The sequence below is a fragment of the Pleurodeles waltl genome, chromosome 7, assembly GCF_031143425.1.
Source record: "Pleurodeles waltl isolate 20211129_DDA chromosome 7, aPleWal1.hap1.20221129, whole genome shotgun sequence".
In the NCBI taxonomy this organism is placed as follows: Eukaryota; Metazoa; Chordata; class Amphibia; order Caudata; family Salamandridae; genus Pleurodeles; species Pleurodeles waltl.
Window position 1 is genome coordinate 789,765,079 of NC_090446.1, and position 26,552 is coordinate 789,791,630.

Here is a 26,552-nt window from a genome sequence, read left to right on the forward strand (position 1 = left end):
TTTACAGCGACCTTCCCTGACAGGCTCTGGGAAAGGAAGTTATGGAAAAAGGACAGGGCATGCTAAAGTTGGAATTTTAAGAATGGGAAATAAACATAGAATACTACCACAGACAACTCCCTAAAACTGTGCATTGCAGGTACATCCTTTTTAGTGTAGTTCACATCAACTCATTTGGAGCACCACCTAGGCCTCATGCGTTATACTAAAACACTTCTTGTATAGATAACTGACCCCTTGAGCCCTTCCATGATGTCCAGCTTAATCTAGCAAACAATGTCAGGAATAAGATGCATTTGACTATTACACCTCTTCACTTCATGAGTAAACTCTTCTGCATGTCAGGATGTGACAAATTTGGAACCCATCTTCAAACCTCAAGCACACCAAACATATTCCAACAGAGACTGGATGCAGACGGAGCTGGGCTAAGTACATAAATAAAAACACCGACCCCTTGCAGGATGCCATCAAACCAACCTTGACCCATATTAAAGCTCAGTTATAATCTTGGCCACTGGAATTATACGATTATGCGGCTGCCACAATTTTTGCAAAATTGTAGATTTGCCACCTAACGTATCATCTGCCACACAATCTACAGGTTTTTAACAAAAATGTGTTTCTAGCTCAAACATTTCAAAAGTTACTTAAAAAGCAGTGCTGTGTGTTGCTGCGCCTTGGAAGGCCCTTTGCAAAGTTGACTGGTCACCTTTCTGTAGCTTATTTCTATATTGAGGTGTTAAACTGGTACTATTGAAGCACATTAACGCCCAACAGTGTTAACAAGTTACAAAATGAGGTCATACTATCACAAAAGATGCTGCAAAATTAGCTTTTTCTTGCTGCATAATCTACTTAACTCTGCTGCATAATTGGGGCCTCCCCTGAAACATAATTCCAGTGGACCTTGGAATATGCTTAGGTCAGGAGGAGGGATGCAGTTCTTCAAAATGAATAACCTGGTAAAGATTGAGGAGGGTAATAGTTATGTGGCAGATATCACAGCTTTTATACTTCCATGAATGCCGGTTGCTGTAACAGACTAGGCAGAATGTCAACCGGACACTTCAGGAGGAGCAAAGATGGGGAACAGCATGCCACAAGTTCAAGTCTACAAACCATACTTTGGGAGGGAACAAACAGGTTGGGGACATGGGGAAAGCACCAAAACTAAAAGAGGAAACTTGCCCTTCATTGCAGCAGGTGGGGCAAAGTGGAGAAAAAAAAATTGGTTAAAATTAATTTTACGATTATTTTTATTATAAATCACTTTCGTAGAGTTGCTAGTTCAGTTCCTAGTGTGCTGTGGTCCAGATGCTGAATAGTCCCCGGTCTCACTAGGTGTACTAGATTTGGATGACACACCACAGGACCCACAAGAAGTAACATACCAAGTCTTAGTCCCTCACTCCATTCCACTATCTCCCCCCACCCCCCCCCCCCCACACACACAAAACATGTCTTCAACAAGAAACTAATTGTATTTTTTGTTACGGTGCTCTGACAAAACATGTTTTTCACTTTGAGATTTCAGTATGCTAGTGCCTTACTTGAAACAAACTGCTTACAAACAAGGAATTAGAATTGAGGTGTATTTAGCAGCACACAAAACAGTTACTTTAAATTAAGCAGTACAGTTCTCTGAAATTGATATGTGCATATTTGCTATCAAGAACACGAACTGGAACCTCTCAACTGCTCAATCTTCATAATATTTTTTTCAAAATATTGTAGTCTCCTTTTGTACTAACTGAAATATATAGTTTAGAGAATATATTCTTAAACTCAAGTTCCTTGCTTTACAACTATTGGGCACTTGAAGTTTCATGCAAAAATAAAGGAGTTTGATGAACCCACCATTTGTTCTGTAAAGAGAGGGAAAACTCTTTGGTCAAACACTGACGTACCTTTATTATACAGTTTGAGTCTCTGCTGCACAGATGTAATTGCTCCTAGCACAGAAAGTCGGTTTACTCGAGACTTTATGTTAGATGCTGTACCAAATTCATCAGCCAACATTTTAGCGACTCTGGAAATCTGGTCTTTAGGAGGAATGATCAAGGATATCATGCTGGTGCCATTGCTGAGGGAGAGATGAAAAAAGAAACAAAACTAATTCAACAATGGGGCAAACGCATATCCAACAAAGCAGAACCAACCTTGGCAACAAAATGTACCAAGCTTTAAATATTCGTACAATGTGAGGAGTCAGTGTTAATGTGGTGCAGAACAAAAGCCACTACTAATACGGGAAAAGTTACTTATCTCTCAACTCCAGTACTTCCAGCCCAAAATCAAACAAGGTGAGGGCTCAGAAACGAGAAAAGATTACCTTGCAGGTGTCACAATATCAGATGGCATAGAAGACAAGGAGCTGTTTAAAACTGTTCAGTGAACTCAAAACAGAAAACCCTTTTTTTGGTGTAGGAGTACACTTCAAGTTGGCTAAACTTAATGTGCAGTTTAAACACTCCATTTTGGTGGCTAGATACCATGGGTTAGAACTAGAGATGGTTCTGTGTGCCATGCAGCACAGCTAAACTTTAATTTTAAGAGCTACAGGATAGTCTTGAGTATTGGTATATTATATGGGACGCGTAATTTATACAAAAGAGTGCAGAAACGGGGACATCCTAGCTCCCTATCTGCTGGAGGTGTATGAAGAGTCCCTAGCGGTGGGCTCCCTCCCGACCTCCCTCCGGGAGGCCTTAATAATAACCATCCTGAAGCCTGGTAAAGACCCGACGTGATGCGATTCGTACCGTCCTCTCTCCATGATAAACATGGACAATAAGATCCTTGCAAAAATGATAGCGACTCGACTACAGACACTACTTTCTAGAATGGTGCTCCCAGATCAATCGGGCTTTGTACCCGGGAGATCCACGAGCCACAACTTACGCACCTTCTTTGCAGTGCTGGGATCACTAGAGACAGACGACGACGTGGCCACTGTGTTTCTTGATGCGGCTAAGGCCTTTGATTCCCTGGCCTGGGAATATATGTTTGCACTTCTGAATCGAGTGGGCCTTAGCGCGCGATTTGTAAATTGGATCAGGCTGCTGTATACTCTGCCTACTGCCAGGCTTCGCCTTAACGGGAGCATATCAGCCCCATTCCCGGTATCACGTGGTACGCGACAGGGCTGCCTGCTGTCTCCGCTTCTTTTTGCGGCTGCTATGGAGCCACTGGCAGCGGGACTGCGTCAGAGATCTAGTAATAGTGGCCTAAGATTCCGGCAGCGCCCTGTCCCGATATCCTTATAGGCGGACGATATAGCGCTATATGTGTGCAATCCCAGGCAAAATCTGGATATCTTACTAGATGAAATTGTCCGCTTCGGGAACTTTTCTGGGATCACCATTAACTGGTCGAAATCAATGATTCTGCCACTGACCCCCGGGGTGAGCAGATTTGACTCGCGATACCCTCGGATTTGGGCGACGGGCCAGTGCGCTACTTGGGTATACACCTGAGCTGCGACGCGGAGACGCTCCGACTTGCCAACTATGAAACAGTGATGACATGGCTGGAGGGCAAGGTGGAGACCTGGATGGCCCTTCCTCTTTCGCTGACTGGCCGCATCGCCATCATTAAGATGGTGGTACTCCCTACATTTCTGTATCTATTCATAAATCAGCAGAGTGGCGGCTTGGTGATGCCCGCCCGGGCTGCCTGGGAGAGAGACCTGGGGGAGCCCATCCCGGATGGGATATGGCGTAGCTGTTGTGTTTATATGAGAACATTGTCCCCGAACTATAGACTGCGCTTGCTGCATTTCAAATTCCTACACCGAATATACTATACACCCAGGAAGTTACACTCCATGGGGTTGGTGGCGGACCCCCGCTGCGGAGCCCCGGATGCAGGTTTCTTCCACCTGGCATGGGAGTGTGAGGAAGTATATAAGTACTGGGAGGAGGTGCGACGAGCGATTGCTGACATGATAAAAGAGATATCCCTCTCCCCTAAGGTAGCGCTGCTGGGATATATGGACGAAATGCAGAGCCCGCATAGACATTTAGTGGGACTGCTTGTGCTCCTTGCCAAGAGGAGAGTAGCGATGTGCTGGGGGGGGGGGGGGGGGGGGGGGGGAGTACCGCGTAGATCGGATTGGTTGCGAGATGCAGCTTTCTGCCATGACCAACTGTTAATATTTTGGGAACTCGTGCCAGAGAGATCACGTCCAAAAAATATTTGGAGCCCTCTAGAGGAATACCTGGCTCTGCGGAATGTGAGTGCTGTGTGATTGATGCCCCCCCACTAGGCTTGTGCCCTCCGCTTGCCTATTACTAGAGGTTATCGTAATTGTTACCTGGCTGCAGTTCTCCCCACATGACGGTGGCTGATTAATACCATTGAGTAGTTATGTTGTTCTCCTTGCATGGCGAGACGGAGTGCTGTATCTCTCCTGATATGGTGGACCCTCCTTCTTTATTTCATCATGATTCCCTCCTTTTTTTTGGAACGGGTCCCGGGTTACTGCCGGGTGGCGAGAGATGTTGGTAGAGGCACGCCTTGAGAATAAGATACCATGATAGCCAAATGTTGTGCAATGACTCTAATATACTTATCCATTCGGCTGGAGTTCTGCTGCATTAATGAATGTTTTCCTTTTTTTGGTTTGTACTTAATTGAATAAAACGATAAATAAATTAAAAAAAAAAAAAAAAAAAAAAAAAAAAAAAAAAGAGTGCAGAAACAAAAATATAAGACAGACCTTATGCACACAAAACAGACATGGATGCAGAAACAAACTTAGTGATTACCAATCATGCAGCACTGTACCCAGTGCTCTCAATCCCCCAAACGTAACTGCTTTGTCACATTCAGTCATGTGCTTACAAGGTATTTTCTTCACTTGGGTTTATGGGCTACAATTTATATCATGTACACCGCTAAACTTTTAAGGATATATTTCTCTTTTCTTTTGTGTGGCATCGCTGACTTTTGAATCCTTTGTGCTGGCAGAGCTGGAGACAAACAAGAAAGATTGGGGATGTCGTGCATGAGTGTGTTGTGAAATGAAAAAAAGGGCCAATTTTTATTAGAGCATGTGATTTTGTGCCAAGAGGATCCACGCTGAAATGAAGAATTGTCACAATGGCATGACAGCCTCTGACCACTACGAGACCGTGACAAAGGGCAGCACACTCACTCATTACCTGCTTCCCATAGATTGGCCTTGAAACAAAGATAAATTCTGATATTTGGTCTAAACTTATGAAACCAAACTCATCAGTGGAAGGTTCATTTGCTTAAATCATCTGGCTGCATGTGAATAAACTAATTTAAATTACTTACAGTTGGGAAATTACATTGCAGAGCCACCAGCAAACAGTACATTAAGCAACACACTATGGGAAAGACAGCTGGTAATCCAAGGACTTGCCCCTAGACGGCACTGAGGTCACCACACAATGCATTGCCTCTCGATGAAAAATGTAATTACATACACAAATAAATTAGTTTAAATGTACAGCAACACTTGAAAGCCTCTGCTGATAAAATGCTACATTGAATTTTAATCTATTCTCTTCCTTACACATTTATTCCCTCTCTAAGTACCTATGTATTATTACTTTGCTCCCCATGTAGGAGAAAAATCTAAACTTTCACTCTACCCAAAGCACTACTCAGGTTTTACCTTATAACTCTCTCAATATATCATCTACCCCCACTCAGGCTCATCCCAAAACTCATTCTACTACTGTGATCTCCAAAATAACCCGTTCTAGACTCTTTCCTCCTCCATCCCTTGGATCACCCCCAAACCTCATTTTACTACTATAATCCATTTATAGAAACTCTTCTATAAACCATCTCTCCTGTTACTCATCCCAAACCTCATCTTACTACCATGATCTCCCAAATAACACTTTCTAGACTCTTTCCTCTTCTTTCTCCCCATAATCCTATACAATCTAAGTAACAGGCACCACTCAAATCAACTCATTTCCCTATACTAATCTACTGCTAATCGTGTTTGGGTTCTTGAGTAGCGTACTACTCACCAAAAAGCACTTCAACTGCTTGTCTAAGGTAGTAAGAGCTATATAAATAAAATTACAATATTTAGCTGCCTATAGTCCATTCGTATCACTAATTATTTTAAATTCAACCCACATATCAAGGAGGTCTATTTTTGCTATTGAAAACAAATTCAGCACTCAGTGATTAGTGAGCACTCAGATGCAGAGACATCTTTTATTTGCAATCAGCCCAATCTTGTGCACGCTTTTTGACACCACTTAAAAGTGATATGCAGAGGCCAACAAGCACGGTCTTAAATAGTTTAACAGGAGAACAGCTTTTCTCCAAATAATGACATCGGGGTTGCTGGTTTGAAGTTAGCCGTACAGGCAAATTAATGTTACCCCGCTAGAGTGTACCATGGTGCTAACTTCACACTGACCTGTAAATCTAAGCATCATTTGAAAACTAAAGAAAAACTTTGACCTGCAGGACCCCAAAAACTACATACACAAATGGAGCTTTCCTGGGAAAACTGATAAAAAGAGCAGTGTAAGGAAATGCCTCCTTGGCATGGTTATCCCCTAACGTTTTGTCTTGCTGATGCTAAGTTATGATTTGAAAGTGTGCTGGGACCCTGCTAACCAGGCCCCAGCACCAGTGTTCTTTCCCTAAACTGTACCTTTGTCTCCACAATTGGCACAACCCTGGCACTCGGATAAGTCCCTTGTAACTGGTACCCCTGGTACCAAGGGCCCTGATGCCAGGGAAGGTCTCTAAGGGCCCTGATGCCAGGGAAGGTCTCTAAGGGCCCTGATGCCAGGGAAGGTCTCTAAGGGCCCTGATGCCAGGGAAGGTCTCTAAGGGCCCTGATGCCAGGGAAGGTCTCTAAGGGCTGCAGCATGACTTCTGCCACCCTAGGGACCCTTCACTCAGTCATTTTCTCCCCACCAGCACACACAAGCTGGCAAGCAGTGTGTCTGTGCTAAGTCGACAGGGCACTCCCCTCAGAGTGCCATGCCAACCTCACACTGCCTGTGGCATAAGTAAGTCACCCCTCTAGCAGGCCTTACAGCCCTAAGGCAGGGTGCACTATACCACAGGTGAGGGCATAGGTGCATGAGCACTATGTCCCTACAGTGTCTAAGCAAAACCTTAGTCATTGTAAGTGCAGGGTAGCCATAAGAGTATATGGTCTGGGAGTCTGTCAAACACGAACTCCACAGCACCGTAATGGCTACACTGAAAACTGGGAAGTTTGGTATCAAACTTCTCAGCACAATAAATGCACACTGATGCCAGTGTGCACCTTAATGTAAAAATACACCCAGAGGGCATCTTAGAGATGCCCCCTGAATACCTACCCGACTTCTAGTATAGGCTGGACAGTTTCTGCCAGCCTGCCACACACCAGACATGTTGCTGGCCAAATGGGGAGAGTGCCTTTGTCACTCTGTGGCCAGGAACAAAGCCTATACTGGGTGGAGGTGCTTCCCCTTTTCTTACAGCACCCCAGGGCATCCAAGCTACTGGAGATGCCCGCCCCTCTGGCCACTGCCCCCACTTTTGGCGGCAGGGCTGGAGGAGATAATGAGAAAAACAAGGAGTCACCCCCCACCAGTCAGGAAAGCCCCTAAGGTGCCCTGAGCTGAGGTGACCCCTGCCTTGAGAAATCCTCCATCTTGAGTTTGGAGGATTCCCCCAATAGGCTTAGGGATGTGCCCCCCTCCCCACAGGGAGGAGGCACAAAGAGGGTGTAGCCACCCTCAAGGACAGTAGCCATTGGCTACTGCCCTCCCAGACCTAAACACACCCCTAAATTCAGTATTTAGGGGCATCCCAGATCCCAGGAAATGAGATTCCTGCAACCTGAAGAACCAAGAAGGACTGATGACCTACAAGCCTGCAGAGAAGGAGGTAGACAACTGCTTTGGCCCCAGCCCTCCCGGCCTGTCTCCAACTACAAAAACCTGCTCCAGCGACACATCCGACAGGGACCAGCGACCTCTGAAGCCTCAGAGGACTGCCCTGGACTAAAGGACCAAGAAATTGCCTGTGAACAGCGGCCCTGTTCAAAACCAGCTACTTCTTTGCAACAAAGAAGCAACTTCCAGAGATTTCACGTTTCCTGCCGGAAGCGTGAGACTTCCCACTCTGCACCAGACACCCCCGGCTCGAGATCCAGAGAACCAACACCTCAGGGAGTACTCCCTGGCGACTGCGAGCCCGTGAGTAACCCGAGACGACCCCCTTGAGGCCCCACAGCGACTCCTGCGGAGAGAATCTAGAGGCTCCCCGTGACCACAACTGCCTGTAACAAGGGACCAGACACCTGGAACCAACACTGCACCCACAGCCCCCAGGACCTGAAGGAACTGAACTTCAACGCAGGAGTGACCCCCAGGCGACCCTCTGCCTACCCCAGGTGGTGGCTGCCACGAGAAGCCCCCCCTGTGCCTGCCCCGCTAGAGTCACCCCTGGGTCCCTCCACTGTTTCCTGAGACCCGACGCCTGCTTTGCACACTGCACCCGGCCGCCCGCAGTGCTCTACAAACCCCCCGCCCCCGGTCTGTCCCCCGAGGACATAGGTACTTACCTGGTGGCAGAATAGAACCGGAGCACCCCTGTTCTCCATAGGCACCTATGTGTTTTGGGCACCTCTTTGACCTCTGCACCTGACCGGCCCTGAGCTGCTGGTATGGTAACTTTGGAGTTGCCTTGAACCCCCAACGGTGGGCTGCCTATGCCCCAGAACTGAGACTTGTAAGTTGTTTACTTACCTCCTAATCGAACCTTTACTTACATCACCCAGGAACTGTTGATTTTTGCAGTGTCCACTTTGAAAATAGCTTATTGCCATTTTTAGAAAGACTGCACATGATATGGTTTTCATTCAAAGTTCCTAAAGTATCTAAGTGAAGTACCTTACATTTAAAGTGTTTGATGTAAATCTTGAACCTGTGGTTCTTAAAATAAACTAAGAAAATATATTTTTCAATATAAAAACCTATTGGCCTGGAGTAAGTCTGAGTGTGTGTTCCTTATTTATTGCCTGTGTGTGTACAACAAATGCTTAACACTACCCTCTGATAAGCTTACTGCTCGACCACACTACCACAAAATAGAGCATTAGAATTATCTACTTTTGCCACTATCTTACCTCTAAGGGGAACCCTTGGACTCTGTGCACACTATTTCTCACTTTGAAATAGTATATATACAGAGCCAACTTCCTACAAGCAGCACTAGCCCAGACGTCACAATTCATTGAAGACAATTCCATAGTATCAGACTACCAAAGTGGATTCCGCCCAGGAAGAGGCACTGAATCGGCACTCATAGCAATCTGGGATGATCTTAAAAACACAGTTGACAGCAATGGAGTAGCTGCACTACTTCTCTTGGACTGCTCGACTAAATTACATTCTACCTTCAAAACATAAGTAATATGATCTATTCTCCCCCCTTCTTGTCCAGACCGTACCTCACAAAAGCAGGGGTCCCCAAGGATCAACCATCTCACCTCTGCTTTTCAACATCTACATGATATTACCAGAAATGATCAATGATTTTCAACTCACTATGTAGATGACACAAATACTACTTAAAATGGAAAGCCCCAAAGACATTGAAAACTCACAAATCTTCAGTTGCCTCAAAGCCGTTGATCTGTGGATGACTTGGAGCCATCTCAAACTAAATGCCTCCAAAACAGAAATACTCATAAGTGGTGACTGGAAAAATTATGACCCACTGTGGGCCTGACCTGATGATCTCGGACCACCTCCTCAATTATCCGAGGAAGTTAAAAACCTTGGAATTACCATGGACTCCAAGTTAACAATGAATGCCCAAGTGGACAAATTAGCACAAATAAGCTTTAGTCACCTTGAAGGCACATCTTCCCCCACCTCAGATTTCCAACCAAAAAGTGCAGACTACTTTGTCTCTAGTACTATCCGAAGTGGATCATGACAATGGCCTCTACCATGGATCATTTCTATTATGAAAAAAACAACAACGTAATCAGAACGCCAGTGCCAGGCTACTATTACATGTAAAGCCACAAGCCCACATCTCCCCTGCCTTGAGAGCACTGCACTGGTTACTCGTTGCCAAAAGATCCTCCTTCAAGCTGCTTTGTGTCACCCACAAAGCTATAGATGTAACAGGACTACTTTTCAACAGATGCAAAAAAAACAAATAGTCAAAGAAACCTCCGCTCAAGATTGGCACCCCGCCTTAGAACGCCACCATACAAGAAAAAGACTATAGGTGGTACATCCTTCTCCATTCAAGCAGCCAAACTATGGAATTCCTTACCCCAAAATATAAGATCTACAGATAACTATTTTATCTTCAGAAGACTACTCAAGAGTTGGCTCTTTTCTTCATAACCTCCATATTCCAACAGCAAGGGACTGCATATGCTTGTATTAATAAATATTATTAATCTGATTAGGTGTATATTCTAGATATGTATAGTTCTTTTGGAAATATGTATAGCTTCTAAGTCATAACAATAAACTACACACATACTCTAACCCAGTTTAACAAATGTATATTTACTCATGAATATGTATGTATATACATATACGTGTGTGTTATTCTATGCTTAACATGTTCACAGGTCACTGCATAGCTCCTAAATAAGTTATATTAGATACTTACGAATCCCTGCTCTCATTTTTATATCACACTGATCAAATGCTTTATCATCATAAGCATTTCACTATTCAAAAATTGAGGAAAGAAAATGTTAGGAAAGTACACTTAGTAATTAACTTCAAATATTACAAATTTTGAAAGTCTGTTTACACAATACTACTTTTCTTCTCATATTATACCCATTATTATATTCCTTTAACATATATTCCCTTACTGTGTATTTAAATATCTATTACTCTAGTCCTATTTTACTAGAAAAATAAATAATAAATTCAAATTATAAATAAGCAAATAAACGTAAAAAGAAAATAATGAATAAATAAATTAAACGATAAAATATATATATATATATATAAATATATAAATCTACTCTTGTAAGCTTTACTTTGTCTACCCATCACCATACGTCATGTCTATCAATCTATCCTCAATCCCTGCTCTGACTCATCCCAAACCCATTCTACTACTTTCATCTCCAAAATAACCCTGCCTAAGCTCCTCCCTCCTCTTCCACGTCTAGCTCACCCAAACCTTAGTTTATTACCACGATCTTCCAAACATCTAAATTCTCCCTCATTTGTTGCACGTTTGACGCATCCAAAACCCCTCCTGCTACTATGATCTCCCTAACCCTTTCCACAGACTCGTCCCTCCTCCATCTCTCCTCAGCTCATCCCAAGCCTCATCCTACTTCTATAAACTCCCAGTTGACACTTCTGGATTCTTCCCTCCTCTATCCCTCCATTACTCTAGTCAATCCAACTAACAAACTCACATATCCTCTGTAAGGAAATGCCTCCTTGGCATGGTTGCCCCCTGACTTTTTGCCTTTGCTGATGCTATGTTTACAATTGAAAGTGTGCTGAGGCCTGCTAACCAGGCCCCAGCACCAGTGTTCTTTCCCTAACCTGTACTTTTGTATCCACAATTGGCAGACCCTGGCATCCAGATAAGTCCCTTGTAACTGGTACTTCTAGTACCAAGGGCCCTGATGCCAAGGAAGGTCTCTAAGGGCTGCAGCATGTCTTATGCCACCCTGGAGACCTCTCACTCAGCACAGACACACTGCTTGCCAGCTTGTGTGTGCTAGTGAGGACAAAACGAGTAAGTCGACATGGCACTCCCCTCAGGGTGCCATGCCAGCCTCTCACTGCCTATGCAGTATAGGTAAGACACCCCTCTAGCAGGCCTTACAGCCCTAAGGCAGGGTGCACTATACCATAGGTGAGGGTACCAGTGCATGAGCATGGTACCCCTACAGTGTCTAAACAAAACCTTAGACATTGTAAGTGCAGGGTAGCCATAAGAGTATATGGTCTGGGAGTTTGTCAAACACGAACTCCACAGCACCATAATGGCTACACTGAAAACTGGGAAGTTTGGTATCAAACTTCTCAGCACAATAAATGCACACTGATGCCAGTGTACATTTTATTGTAAAATACACCCCAGAGGGCACCTTAGAGGTGCCCCCTGAAACTTAACCGACTATCTGTGTAGGCTGACTAGTTTTAGCAGCCTGCCACAAACCGAGACATGTTGCTGGCCCCATGGGGAGAGTGCCTTTGTCACTCTGAGGCCAGTAACAAAGCCTGCACTGGGTGGAGATGCTAACACCTCCCCCAGGCAGGAATTGTCACACCTGGCGGTGAGCCTCAAAGGCTCACCTCCTTTGTGCCAACCCAGCAGGACACTCCAGCTAGTGGAGTTGCCCGCCCCCTCCGGCCAGGCCCCACTTTTGGCGGCAAGGCCGGAGAAGATAATGAGAAAAACAAGGAGGAGTCACTGGCCAGTCAGGACAGCCCCTAAGGTGTCCTGAGCTGAGGTGACTCTAACTTTTAGAAATCCTCCATCTTGCAGATGGAGGATTCCCCCAATAGGGTTAGGATTGTGACCCCCTCCCCTTGGGAGGAGGCACAAAGAGGGTGTACCCACCCTCAGGGCTAGTAGCCATTGGCTACTAACCCCCCAGACCTAAACACGCCCTTAAATTTAGTATTTAAGGGCTACCCTGAACCCTAGAAAATTAGATTCCTGCAACTACAAGAAGAAGGACTGCCCAGCTGAAAACCCCTGCAGCGGAAGACCAGAAGACGACAACTGCCTTGGCTCCAGAAACTCACCGGCCTGTCTCCTGCCTTCCAAAGATCCTGCTCCAGCGACGCCTTCCAAAGGGACCAGCGACCTCGACATCCTCGGAGGACTGCCCCTGCTTCGAAAAGACAAGAAACTCCCGAGGACAGCGGACCTGCTCCAAGAAAAGCTGCAACTTTGTTTCCAGCAACTTTAAAGAACCCTGCAAGCTCCCCGCAAGAAGCGTGAGACTTGCAACACTGCACCCGGCGACCCCGACTCGGCTGGTGGCGATCCAACACCTCAGGAGGGACCCCAGGACTACTCTGATACTGTGAGTACCAAAACCTGTCCCCCCCGAGCCCCCACAGCGCCGCCTGCAGAGGGAATCCCGAGGCTTCCCCTGACCGCGACTCTTTGAACCTAAAGTCCCGACGCCTGGGAGAGACCCTGCACCCGCAGCCCCCAGGACCTGAAGGACCGGACTTTCACTGGAGAAGTGACCCCCAGGAGTCCCTCTCCCTTGCCCAAGTGGAGGTTTCCCTGAGGAATCCCCCCCTTGCCTGCCTGCAGCGCTGAAGAGATCCCGAGATCTCTCATAGACTAACATTGTGAACCCGACGCTTGTTTCTACACTGCACCCGGCCGCCCCCGCGCCGCTGAGGGTGAAATTTCTGTGTGGACTTGTGTCCCCCCCGGTGCCCTACAAAACCCCCCTGGTCTGCCCTCCGAAGACGCGGGTACTTACCTGCAAGCAGACCGGAACCGGGGCACCCCCTTCTCTCCATTCTAGCCTATGTGTTTTGGGCACCACTTTGAACTCTGCACCTGACCGGCCCTGAGCTGCTGGTGTGGTGACTTTGGGGTTGCTCTGAACCCCCAACGGTGGGCTACCTTGGACCAAGAACTGAGCCCTGTAAGTGTCTTACTTACCTGGTTAACCTAACAAATACTTACCTCCCCTAGGAACTGTGAAAATTGCACTAAGTGTCCACTTTTAAAACAGCTATTTGTGAATAACTTGAAAAGTATACATGCAATTTTGATGATTTGAAGTTCCTAAAGTACTTACCTGCAATACCTTTCGAATGAGATATTACATGTAGAATTTGAACCTGTGGTTCTTAAAATAAACTAAGAAAATATATTTTTCTATACAAAAACCTATTGGCTGGATTTGTCTCTGAGTGTGTGTACCTCATTTATTGTCTATGTGTATGTACAACAAATGCTTAACACTACTCCTTGGATAAGCCTACTGCTCGACCACACTACCACAAAATAGAGCATTAGTATTATCTCTTTTTGCCACTATCTTACCTCTAAGGGGAACCCTTGGACTCTGTGCATGCTATTTCTTACTTTGAAATAGCACATACAGAGCCAACTCCCTACATCCTCTGCTCAAACTAACTCATAATAATACTAAAACTGTGCCCATATTTCCCTATACTAATCCACCACAAATTCCTCTTGGGTTCCAGAGTAGCGTGCTACCCGCTGATAAGCGCTTCAACGCCTCACATGGGGTAGTAAGCAATATATAAATACTATTACAGTGAGACTAGATTAAAAGGACAAAACAATGCAAGAAGGGGTATCAAAATGAGATCAGACCCTCAAGCAACAAAAAAAAAAAAAAATCCTGCGATAACAAGGCTTTCTTTCCTAGTCATCTGATTCCTTCTGCTCCTCCCAGCAAGTTGCACGATCTGCTATACACAAAGGCCGAATTCAAAGGACCTCAGAGGGCCCAGTTTACAGAGACAAACTGTTACAATCTTGATATTGAAGGCTTCTGAAAACGAGGCAACCATTATTAGAAACCACTGTCAATTGGTTATCTCAGATGCTCATGCAAACAGTTTCTGCAATGTGACAAAGCAGACTGGATGGGAAAGGTGCTAGAGACTTGTTAAATTCAAACCTGATGAAGGCGATGACTTCATGGACATGTTTTCATAGTGACCGGTGTGGCGGGGAGTCCATTAATTATGCTTTAAGATTAAAGACTATTAAAGCATAATCATATCTTTGTGTGTCCAAACCTGTTATCGGTGAGAGAAAACTACATTTTGTCTTTCAAAGACATCAGTGCATTTTTAAGCAGGGGTGGAGAATTATTTCTGGAGAATTTTAAGACATCAGGTAGGTCTAATATTTGGGACAAAATCTTTATAGTGCACCTAAACGGAGCTGGGCATATTTTTAAAGTGTCTTTGTAATTTGCCAGAAAGATAAAACCTCCAAATCAAAGTGGCTGTGCATGAATCAGCAGCCTAACCACCACTGATAACAGTGCATCAGCAGAGAAAGCCAGAAGGAAACAAGGGGAGCAAACACAGGGAAATGTTCTCTCCCAGAGCCACAGTCAGCTGCAAACCTCGGAGTCTCTGTTAATCAGTCAGGATGGGATACAAAATCCACTCAGGCTAAGGCAGAATGTCCCTGCCAGCGAGTCCCATGCACTCATCCCACTGCCTCAGGTTCCGTCCATTTAATTTTCTTCATTTACAGAAACAAAGATTCCAACCATACTTCACCCACGGTTTCTGCGACTTGATGGAAGAAAATCCTCCAAATCCAGTGGCTAAACACCATCAGCAACAATCATCTATGGTAGCAAACTTCCTAACTCTCTGCCCATGAGGAAAGCATGAATAGACGCTGGAGCTCGACAGGTCACACCCTCCGCAAGCCTGTGTCAAACACCACCAGGCAAGCCCGATGTGGAACCATCAAGAGAAAAGACAAAGAGGAAGGACAAGAAACACTTGGAGCTAACTGCAAGGAGACGGGCTACAACTTGAGTCAGACTGAAAAAAAAAAGCCGAAGACAGATGCCTGGAGAGTCCTGGTTGACGGCCTATACCATTGAAGGAGTATAAGCATAAGTGCATTAAATGACCAAGCAAGTGTACGGGAGTAATCAACTTGTGACCCTGGCTATTATAATGTATGAAAAAGAGACAAAATGCTCAATTTTAAACAACTAAATTATCTAAGTGGTCCCCAATGTAAGAAATTAAGCTATTAATAATAAAAAAATAACTTAAGTAACATTGATGACCAGCCACAAAATTTAGCAACATTATTCTAGGCATCAAAACATTTACTCAAATAAACTAAAGCATTCCCTCTTTAGCATAAAAACTGATGTAGAAGCTAATAGGCCTGGCTTTAATGTGTCAACAAATGTAAATACAGGCTTTGACAAATGCTTTTTACATGTTATAGATGCACAAATATTGTTTGTCGCATGGCAGTCTACTATATTGCCTTTGCTGACACAGGGGGGGAAATGGCAAAAAAAAAAAAAAAAAAAAAAAGGGAGTGCAATCTGTTAAGGATCCACATTGGAGATAAAGAAATGGATATAACAAACAGCCTGACGACAGAATATATTTTTGAGGGGTAAAATAGTTGCTTGTGCATTCAAATAGAAGATACATCTGAGAGCCAAGAGAATTAGGTGGGAGAATAATGCTCTCGAGTCACACCAAACCCACTATGTACATTTAGAAGAGACCATGCAAACTCATGTTGCACCAATATCAGCAACAAGGAAAACAACTAAAGTTAAGCAATGGGCTGGCCCAATGCCCACTTCAAATATTGATATACTCCATAATTATTTGATTACAGATCGCAGGAAACTAACCCTGTCAAACATAACTGAAAAGGGAACATAGGTGTCCTCTTCTAACCTCCAACACAATGCAAGCTCTCCAAATTATGAATAATAGTTCAGCAAAGAGGGAGGTCATACTGTGGGCTCAAATTTCAACTGACACAAATAGGACCCAACAACACAGAGCTAGAAAGTAACAGAAATATTCTTTCAGCAGAAAGCTCCTATTCATCATGGTACGTGCTCGATATGAGTGTGTTCTATTCTCCATTCAAGATCCAGCCAGTGGGGAGCAGAGCACTTCAAAAGAAAGCCTGAGTTAATTTTGATAGAGTACCATTATGTTTTTAAAGGGTGTGAGGCAACAAACCTAAGAGACATTACTTTTGAGATGAAGCGGAGCAATTTCACAATTCTGAAAACAGAAATTTCAATTAATAATGGTTAACATTTGAGGCACATAAATATGTCCACGTTGAGGAAAGCGTATGCGCCTCCTGCTAATTTCTTATTAGTTGGGCATGGAAAAAGTGGTTCAGCCACAGCCATATTTGCGTGCCTCCAATGCAATGACTTTAGAAAACAATTGTTCAAATAAGAATAGGGTGATACAAAACCTGGTTATCATCAAATAATATTAAGTTATTACATGATGTGAAAGATTTTGAATCGGTGGGAGTTAACTCTGGGGGCCTCATGCTCATTCCTTTGATTTGTTCTATAATAACCCACTGCACTCTCTGTGGAAAATTGAAACCTACAGTGGCTTAGACAAAGTTAGTTTTCACTTCTGGGGCGTTTTAAATATCTGAACTGAATTGTTTAATGCCTTAACCAATACTCAAAATTAGCCATGGGAAACTAAACCGTGAGGTGGAAGGAGGAACAATGACGGAAAATTGTTTGTATACATTGAAAGTGTGTTCCATAGAGAATGTGTGTTTTTTAAAAGTTTTTGTACATTACAAAAATAAAAACCAGTAAACAGCTTTGCCCAACAGTAATGCATTATTATGGTGCGTACCTGACCGACTGGACGCTCTTCAAAACTAAAAAGATCAATCTTTAAAGGAGGTGCAAAAAGTCTACTATTCTACTAAACGAAGAGCACTCTTGAACAAAATGCAGTTTTTACGAGTGTCATATGTAAACAATTCACACAAACACCCAAATATGAGTAGTAAAACTAAGCCTTTTTAACAAAAGGCTGTGGTAACAGCTTTATCATATTTATTATATTTAGTTTGTTATTCAAATAGAAGTAGTTCGCCAACCCATCAACTATGGAAATTAAAACTCAGATAACATAAAAAGCGTTTTTTTTTTATAAATGTCTGAATGCAGCAATAAATAACTAAGAGGTGAGTCATCAACTTCTTCAAAGCTACTGGCACTATAGGGCATAGAGTACACCACATTTCCAAACCAACCCGACTTGCCTTCATTAACACTGCTCACAGTCTTGCTGAATGATCACTTCAAACACTGACCCAAAGAAAAAAAGTGCTACTCACCTATGAGGGTCTCAAGGCGCTTTGGGGGGGGGGGGCTGCTACTGCTCGAACAGCCAGGTCTTGCGGAGTCTCCTGAAAGTCAGTAGGTCCTTGGTCTGCCGTAGGTGGATGGGGAAGGTGTTCCGGGTCTTGGCCGCTAGGTAGGAGAAGGATCTGCTGCTGGTTGTTGTCTTGCGGATGCATGGGACGGTGGCGAGGTTGGTGGAGCGGAGCCGACGATTCGGGGGTGTAGAAGGTGAGCTGATCACAGAGGTATGCTGGTTCGGCGTTGTGGAGTGCTTTGTGGGTGTGAGTTAGGAGTTTGAATGTGATCCTTTTGTTGACAGGAAGCCAGTGTAGGTTTCTTAGGTGGGCTGCGATGTGGCAGGGGATGTTGAGGATGCGGCGTGCTGAAGCGTTCTGTATTTGTTGCAGTCTTTTCTGGAGAGCTGCCGTGGTTTCCACATAGAAAGCACTGCCGTAGTCCAGTCTGCTGCTGACGAGGGCATGGGTAACTTTCTTCCTGGTTTCGGTAGGGATCCACGTGTAGATTTTGCGGAGCGTGTTGAAGCAGGAGGACAAAAGGGCGTTGACTTGTTGGGTCATGGAGAGCGGTGAGTCAAGGAGGAAACCCAGCTTGCGGGCGTGGTTAGTGGGCGTTTGTGCGGTTCCCAGCGAGGGTGGACACCAGGAGGCGTCCCAAGCGGAGGGGGTGGGGCCGAGGATGAGGACCTATGTCTTGTCTGCGTTTTGTTTTAGTCGATTGTTCTTCATCCAGCTGGCGATGGTCTGCATACCCTCGTGGAGGTTGGTTTTGGCTGCGGCAGGGTCCTTGGTGAGGGAGAGGATCGACTGGGTGTCGTCAGCATAAGAGAATGTTGAGGTTGTGAAATCGGACGATTTTGGTGAGCGGTGCCATGTAGAGGTTGAAGAGTGTCGGGCTGAGGGAGGAGCCCTGTGGTATGCCGCAGATGGTCTTGGTGGCTTCAGATAGGAATTGAGGGAGGCTGTGAGGAAGGAGGTGATTCAGTACAGGGCCTTGTTGCGGATCCCTGCGTCGTGGAGGCATGTGCCAGGGTGTGGTGGCAGACTGTGTCGAAAGCGGCCGAGGTGTCCAGGAGGAGGAGGGCTGCTGTTTCACCTGTGTCCAGGAGGGTCGAATGTCATTGGTTGCCACGAGGAGGGCGGTCTCGGTGCTGTGAAAGCCGGATTGGGAGGGGCCCAGAGTGTTGTTTTCCTCCAGGTGGCGGGATAGTTGCATGTTGACGATCTTCTTGAGTAGCTTTGCCAGGAACGGAAGCAGGGAGATGGGCCAGTAGTTTGAGGTCCTTAGGGTCCGCCTGGGGTTTCTTGAGTAAGGCGTTGATCTTGGCACACGTCCAGCTTTCCGGGAAGGTGGCAGTCTCGAAGGAGCTATTGATGATCATACGGAGTTGAGGGGCGATGATGGAGCTCGCTCTGTTGTAGGTGTAGTGCGGGCAGGGATTGGATAGAGAGCCAGAATGAATGGTGTTAATTACTTTGATGGTGTTGGCGTTGTTAACGTGTGACCAGGAGAGCAGGAGGTTGGTGTGGTTGGAGGAAAAGGAGTCTGAGGTGTTGGCGACTGCTGGTGGGGTCTTGTTGTTGAAGCTGTTGTGGATGTCTGATCTTGCAGCGAGAGAAGGTGACGAGGGAGTTGGAGGTCTTGCGAAGGTGGGGTGGCACTGGTGCTAGAGCTGGGGTTCGAGAGTTCCTTTACTATGTTGGAGAGCTTTTTGCTGTTGTGCGCGTTGTTGTTGATGCGTTCCTTGAAGGAGGATCTCTTGGTGGTCCGGATGAGCTGGTGGTGCTTGCGGATGGCGTTCTAGAAGGCAGTGTGGGTGGCTGGTGTCTGTTCCTGGCACCACTTACTCAAGTTTGCGGCAGAAAAAAAAATAATTGGTTGTGGATTTATTGAAGGTGAAGTGGATGCAGCGGTGGTTAGTCCAGTGGAGTGCGGTGGTGTGGCTGAAGGTGATGTGTGTGCTGGCGGAGAAGATGGGGTTGAGCGTGTATCCGGCGGAATGGGTGGGAGATATGATGAGTTGATGGAGTCCGAGGTTGGCGAGCAGGGCGATCGATTTGCTGTCACTGGTGTTTGAAGTGGAAGTTCAGGTCCCCAGGGAGGATGTAATCAGTAGAGGCAAGGGCTTGAGTGCTGATGATGTCGGTGATGGAGTCACTGAACTGAGGTCGAGATCTGGGGGGGAGGGGGGGGGGGGGGGGGGGGGGTTGTAGATGAGGGTACCCCTGAGGGTAGTCTTGGGGTTGATGTGGACTTGGAAGTGCTTGTGTTCGGCGGTGTTGAGTGTGTCTTCGGTGTTGGTTGATGGCGATCCCTCCTCAGTCTGTTGGTGCGGTCTCTGCGGGTGATCCTGTAACCATTGTCTATTCATCCCGCTACAATAACTTGGGTTAAACTCCAACACTCATCTTACTAAACAAATGTTTCAACTGTGATCACAACCTCATTTTCTCTGCTTAAAATAAAAAGAATTTCCAACCATTTTCTAGTCTACATGCCACAAACACAATATAGGAGAATGCTCAACTCCGCAGTAAGAACATCAGTAATTGTAAGTTGCCTGCATTACAAAGCTCATTTACAACACCTTTTTGTTCCTCAGCATACCAGAGTATTGCATTATTCCAGTGTAAGTGCCCCACTGGGTCCCATTAGAACAAACAATTCAAAGGCAGGATAACATCAAGTCTCTGAAGTTCCAACACAAGAAAACAGCATCTAACAAGTAACTATCACAAAAAAAAAAAAAAAAAACATGCTTGTTCGTTATCTTGGCAACAGATCTCAAGCTTTACTTTTGAAGCATGGTGCGGCTTTCAAAAACGTATTGCAGGAGGACAATTACTATATCAACATGACCATAAAATTCCATCCTATAAAGAGTCAAAGTATACAATTAGAGTAACACACAGACTCCTATGGGCTACTTTGGAAAGCATAGCACTAATAGAATTTAAAATACAAGTATCACTTAAGGTGCTTCATTCATTTTATAAACTTTGATTAATGCTTCTTTTTCCAATGAATTCACTCGTGAATGTAACCAATACAAAAAGGAAGATATTTTCTAGCATGCATTAATATATATATATATATATAAAAATAATCAAACCAAGGCCCTTTCAGGGTTAGAGTGACGCATAAATTATGCAAAAAACAAAGGAGAACTCTGGGAAGTTCCCAATTTTAGGCGGAGAGCTGCTCTAGTAAGGAGCACCCTGCAACACCAGCGACACTCTAAATTTGCTCACCTCAAATGTCTGCTTATCTAGCAAAGTTTTTAAGCATAGGATCAGCACAGTGCTATCCTCGCCGAGCTAGATAATGACAAAGTCTTTTGCCATTTGTACAGCAAAATCTTTAAGCATAGGATTGACATAGTGTCATCCTCACCGAGCTGTAAAATGACAAAAGCCATTTACCACTCCAGGCACAGTATTACAGCTGTGGACTGGTCAAATACCGTCCAAGCCAACCTGGAATGAGTAAAGCAACCCCTGACACATGTTTCGCTCTCATTAGAGCTCTTCAGAGGGGTATAGCCTTGTCCAGACACAAGGAAGCACCCAGTATAAGTCAAACCAAGGCCCTATATATATTCAAGACAATAATGGTCTAAAGGTTGCTGGGTGGTGCACTCCACTTCCAGTGCCAGTGACGGAGAGGACCAGTTTCGAAGAATACAATTCAGCAAAAGTATTCACTGCACTCCATGAAGTTTCAATAGTGCCTATTTATTGATGCCAGTATAACAACCTCCAACGCGTTTCAACTCCACAAGGAGTCTTGTTCTGAAATGTTTTTTTATTATATTTCATCAAAAGAATTCACTGCACTCCATGAAGTTTCAATAGTGCCTATTTATTGATGCCAGTATAACAACGACCAACGCGTTTCAACTCCACAAGGAGTCTTGTTCTGAACAAGACTCCTTGTGGAGTTGAAACACGTTGGTGGTTGTTATACTGGCATCAATAAATAGGCACTATTGAAACTTCATGGAGTGCAGTGAATTCTTTTGATGAAATATATATATATATATATATATATATATATAATAAAAAAAAAAACAGAAATGGAGCTCAAAATACTAATCTAAACACATTTACAATCCCTAGGATGACAGACTGCTGTCGCAAATGAGAAAGGGCTAAATTATGGAACAAACACACAATAAAACCCAGTAGCATCATTGTGGCAACTACACAACAACTGTTTCACTACATTCAGTTTTTATTTCTACCACCAAAAGAGAGATTATGTAGTGTTATTGGGACCGCACCACGGAAAACTCACTGAGAGAGATAAATTTAAGTGGTGTAGATAAACAAACTCAAATGCAAAGCATCAGCTCAAACTCAATGTTCCAAGTTAGAGATGCATTATATAAATTCAAACCCTAAGAAAAAAATATATAAGTGATTTATAAACTATGGAAAGTTAAGCGACAACGCAGATCAGCTCAGTACCATTACAAGTTGTGTTTAGAAAACCAACAACATGTTTTATTAAAAGTCAAAACATGTAACGGGTGTAATGTAGCGTTTTGTACATTTCAACAGTAAATTAGCAATGCCAAGACTACGTACTTATGACAATAGTCTGGATTTATCTAACATTTGTGGATACCTTCAATATCCCCTTTGTATGACGTGCCTTGGCTATGTCTGGGCTAAGCAAAGCTAATGCCATTGATGTTTACTTTCACAGTCCGTTGTTTAAAATGTGGCAAATAGTTAGAGCCACATTTGTCTATTAATTAGTAACGGGATAAAAACTTCGGCGCCCGAGCACTTGTGTGGATCCATTTCTAATTTACAAACAATGCCTTCCAGGGGAACCATTTCAATATATACTTTATGTGCCGATATGTGCACTCGCAGCAGCTTCCGGAATCTTCTTGAATTTATAAGGGAGATTAGTAGGTGGTTAAGAGTTGCTCACAGAACTATTTTGCCAAGGCACTCAAGGAATGAAGATCAAGCTTTCCATCAAAACGAAAAACATGCGTTTCTTTAAATAAAGTGTATTGGATCAGACGTTCGTCTTGCAGCCATACATACCCTTACCAGGTGGCGTCAAAAGATTGGACGCAAATCGTAGTAGTAGGCAGAAATTCGAAAATCAACTCTAATACAGTTAAAGGTGAGCTTTCTTCTGAAATCCCGGAGGATCACAAAAGCGATATTTTTAAGCAATAAGAGTCCGCAAGAAAAGCAATAGTGACAAGTTTTCAGTTTCATTCCAATCCAAATAATCAAAAGGTCTTCAGAACGGAAACTACATATTCTCTATTTTGCCCTGAAAAAGTTCCAGACCGGAACACACGTTAGCTGCTAGGCTGAAGCGTTTCATGTGCATGACTGACAATAAGGGCCAAGTGAAACAAGAACTAAACATGTGGTAGCTGCGAGCTTATACAAAGAACGCCTACCAATCGTTTTCACACTTTTAGAGAATGACGTTTATTTTGAGTGGACACACTAATCCTATAACCTAAACACCCAACTTAATGACTCAGAGTTGCGTGCTGTCACCTGCTCTTCAGCAAACATGCTTTAGATACCATGGTTAGTATGAGTACGTACGTAGCGATCAATTGGCGAATACAACTGTTACCACGTAACAACTGAAAACATTTAACATATTTCGACCACGCGCAACAACCTGATGAGTGTAGTGTATTTTTTGGAATGATTATTAAACTCAACGTCGCAGATACTGTCAAATGCTCGCATGCCTAACTCCTGTCACCTGACGTGACTAAAAGGTACACTGGATAATACCAGACGGCACCGCTCAGAGGGTCTGCGCCACGGGCACAATCAGGCAGAGAGTGCGTCATGGTTATCACCAGCCCAAAGCCTATCCGCGGGACATTGTGCCCACCTTCTCCTCAGGGAGAGTTCCTCGCCTCCCACCCTCACAGTGCATCCGGCTCTTGTAATATCATTTCTCCTGTCCAGCCTTCTCCCATGGCTCCGACGCCGATGATTCCTCGGCAGCACCTTACCCTCTGGCCGCCTCTAGACTCTTGATCAGCTTTTTGATCTTCCAGATCTCCACGTTTCTATCCGCAGCGCTCGGGTCGTCCGCCATCTTCTCTGCCTAGGGCCGCGCTGCGGACAGAAAGAAGAGATAGTTAGCGGCCGGCTGACCGAGCGCGGGCCCTGTCCCGGTGATGCCCCTCGTTGCGTTGTCATCACCTGTCCCAGTGCCCAGCTCTCTCCTGCGCAGCTCGGGTCTCCTCAGTGAAGAAGGGAGCGCGCCAGTTCTGACGTATGAACCGGCTTCTCTCGATCCCAAAGCTGCATGTGTTGCAATCCCTATCCGCTAACATGAGGGTCGTTCACCTCACTTCCGGTCGCAGCATCGCGCGCTGGGGTTGGCGGAGAAGGGCGCAGTATGACAGGCTGCCATTGGGTCAGGGTTGGTTCCGATGCGCTCGAGCGTGCCATGTGGGATGTGTAGTTCTTCTGGGCTGGCGTGTAGGCCTCGGGAGGAAACTTGATGATTCAACTCTTTACAGACATGAGTAACAACTGCACGCAGTGAGGCCTGGTGAAGACCCACCTGCTTCTGCGTCGCACAACGTTCTTCACATAGCACAGCTCACTTGCAATTTATATATATATATATATATATATATATATATATATATATATATATATATATATATATATATATATATATATATATATATATATTAATGTAACACACAAAGTTCACCTTCAGCAATCGGATCAGTGCTTTTGTACTGTTGTTTTATAACATTTTTAGAGCGCTTACTATCTCTTTTTAAAGTGTTGGAGCAGATATGCTAATATGAGAAATTTCTAATGATTTGTGTATGAATACTAATGAGAAATATTGATAAAAGAAACGAATAATTGAAAATAAAATGTATGAGTAAAATGTGCCCACGGGGAGTGGTCACCATATGTTAACAAAATGCTAAAATAATGAAATGTTAAAAAAATTCTGTACTAATATGTCATATTTGAAGGCATAACCTATGTTTTATGATGATTCATGTTCTTAACTTAGCCGAACTAGAGGCCTGGTCGGCGCTGGGCCTTGCTTGCTTAAACGTGGAGACGCGATGAGCTGCCGAAGACTAGAACTGGAGAAAAAGGACCTTGAACTGTACAGAGTTCAGACAAGCTCTGCTAGACAATTCTGCAAATGTACCAGTGGACAGGAGATGATGAGGACAAATTGATACAATTATGTATAGAGTAGGCTAAACGTACTTTCCCAGGACTTGAACAATGGAAGCACTGACTAAATGACTATGAGCAACAATTTTGTTACCTGAAGAGCCGGATGATGTTCTCATCGATAGAAGGACCAATCAAACTAATGGAATTTGTACCCTGAAATTACATGCACATGTGGTAAACAAAAACTATAGGTTAGAGTCATAACCTCTGATAAGATTGACCAATTAGCAATTAGTGGGATGGACTGAGAGACCCTAATAAAAAGTCATGACAAGGGAAGGAAATTCAAAGCGGAGAGGCGAAAGTTGATGACGTCAGAAGACGCTGTCCGAAGTGCTGGCAATTGGGCAATTGGGCTTACTTGCTGAGGACTGATGACCTGGAGACGAAGACTGACTCATTGCTGATCTATCTTGGATAGGTAGCTATAAGAATGTGACTGACTAATGTGTGCCTTTTCTTCTACGTACCAACTGCGCTGTTTAAAATGTCTTATTCTCATTAGATAGATTTTCCCAAATTAATGATTATTGTCTAAATTGTTTTCGCATGAAGACCCACATGCTGATGCTAATTCGAGTTAGGTAGGCTGACCAGGGTGACTTAACGGTGACAGTAGACTGACTGACTTGCATTGCTGAATTATTCTAAATGTTAAAAGAATTTGCTGATTCATGTTGATGCTCGTTTTTGGCTTATCAAAAACTCTTGATGAATAGTTGCTAATGACGCTATTAAAGTTTGTTAACAATGACGTTGAATAAAGGTTTTTCATTAGAATTGTAACTAATAGGGAATAAAATCGATTAACCCTTTTGAGAGTCATGGTATTTTCTTATTAGATAGACTTTTCTTGGTGATTCATGTTGATTGATATGTTTATTGATGATCCATCGGTTACCGCTTGACTAGGATACTCCATGCGATTCAAAAGGTTCATCGACCTATACACGTCCCCCTGTAAGTTTACTTACTAAGGACTAGGCGCGCTAGCAGTTTTTAGTAGCAGCTTGATGGTTAGTGTCCTTGGGGAACTAGTTAAGTGGTGACTAGTGGTTATGGTAGTAGTTTAAGTTAGGTACAGTTGTTTGTATTTTATGAGGTTTTAATTTTGCTTTCTGAAATGGCAATGGTAGCAAAGATGATGTTCCCTTAAACCCAGAAATGACTTTCCCAGATCCTGAATCCCGTTGGTAAAATTGAGTATGTTCTCAGCGTATTTTGAGATAGTATGAGAGTAGTAGGTTGCGCTTGCACAGGCTTTAGCAAATCGCAGGTGAATTGTGATGGATGTGAGGCAAACATAGGGAGTCTGCGTACTCCAGTTAAGGGTTAGTAGGAGTGTGTGTACTCCAAGGTTTAAGAGAAGGGAAGTCGTCGAACTTCATACGTGTGTGGCGCTTTGTGATAAAGGTTTATTTTAGTTATTATCTGGTAAAGGT

General features: G+C 44.2%; 1 protein-coding gene across 1 annotated transcript in view; it reads right to left on the reverse strand.

Moving 5' to 3' along the window:
* Positions 1-24,249, reverse strand: part of ETF1 (eukaryotic translation termination factor 1) — a 255,204-nt gene extending 230,955 nt beyond the window's left edge. Inside the window, exons 1-3 of the mRNA XM_069199325.1 lie at positions 24,094-24,249; positions 23,901-24,006; positions 1,911-2,086 (exon numbers count right to left, since the gene is read on the reverse strand). Coding sequence (XP_069055426.1) covers positions 1,911-2,086; positions 23,901-23,986 — 262 coding nt within the window. The 5' untranslated portion in view covers positions 23,987-24,006; positions 24,094-24,249. The remainder of the gene's footprint in view (positions 1-1,910; positions 2,087-23,900; positions 24,007-24,093) is intronic.
* Positions 24,250-26,552: the final 2,303 nt, after the last annotated feature.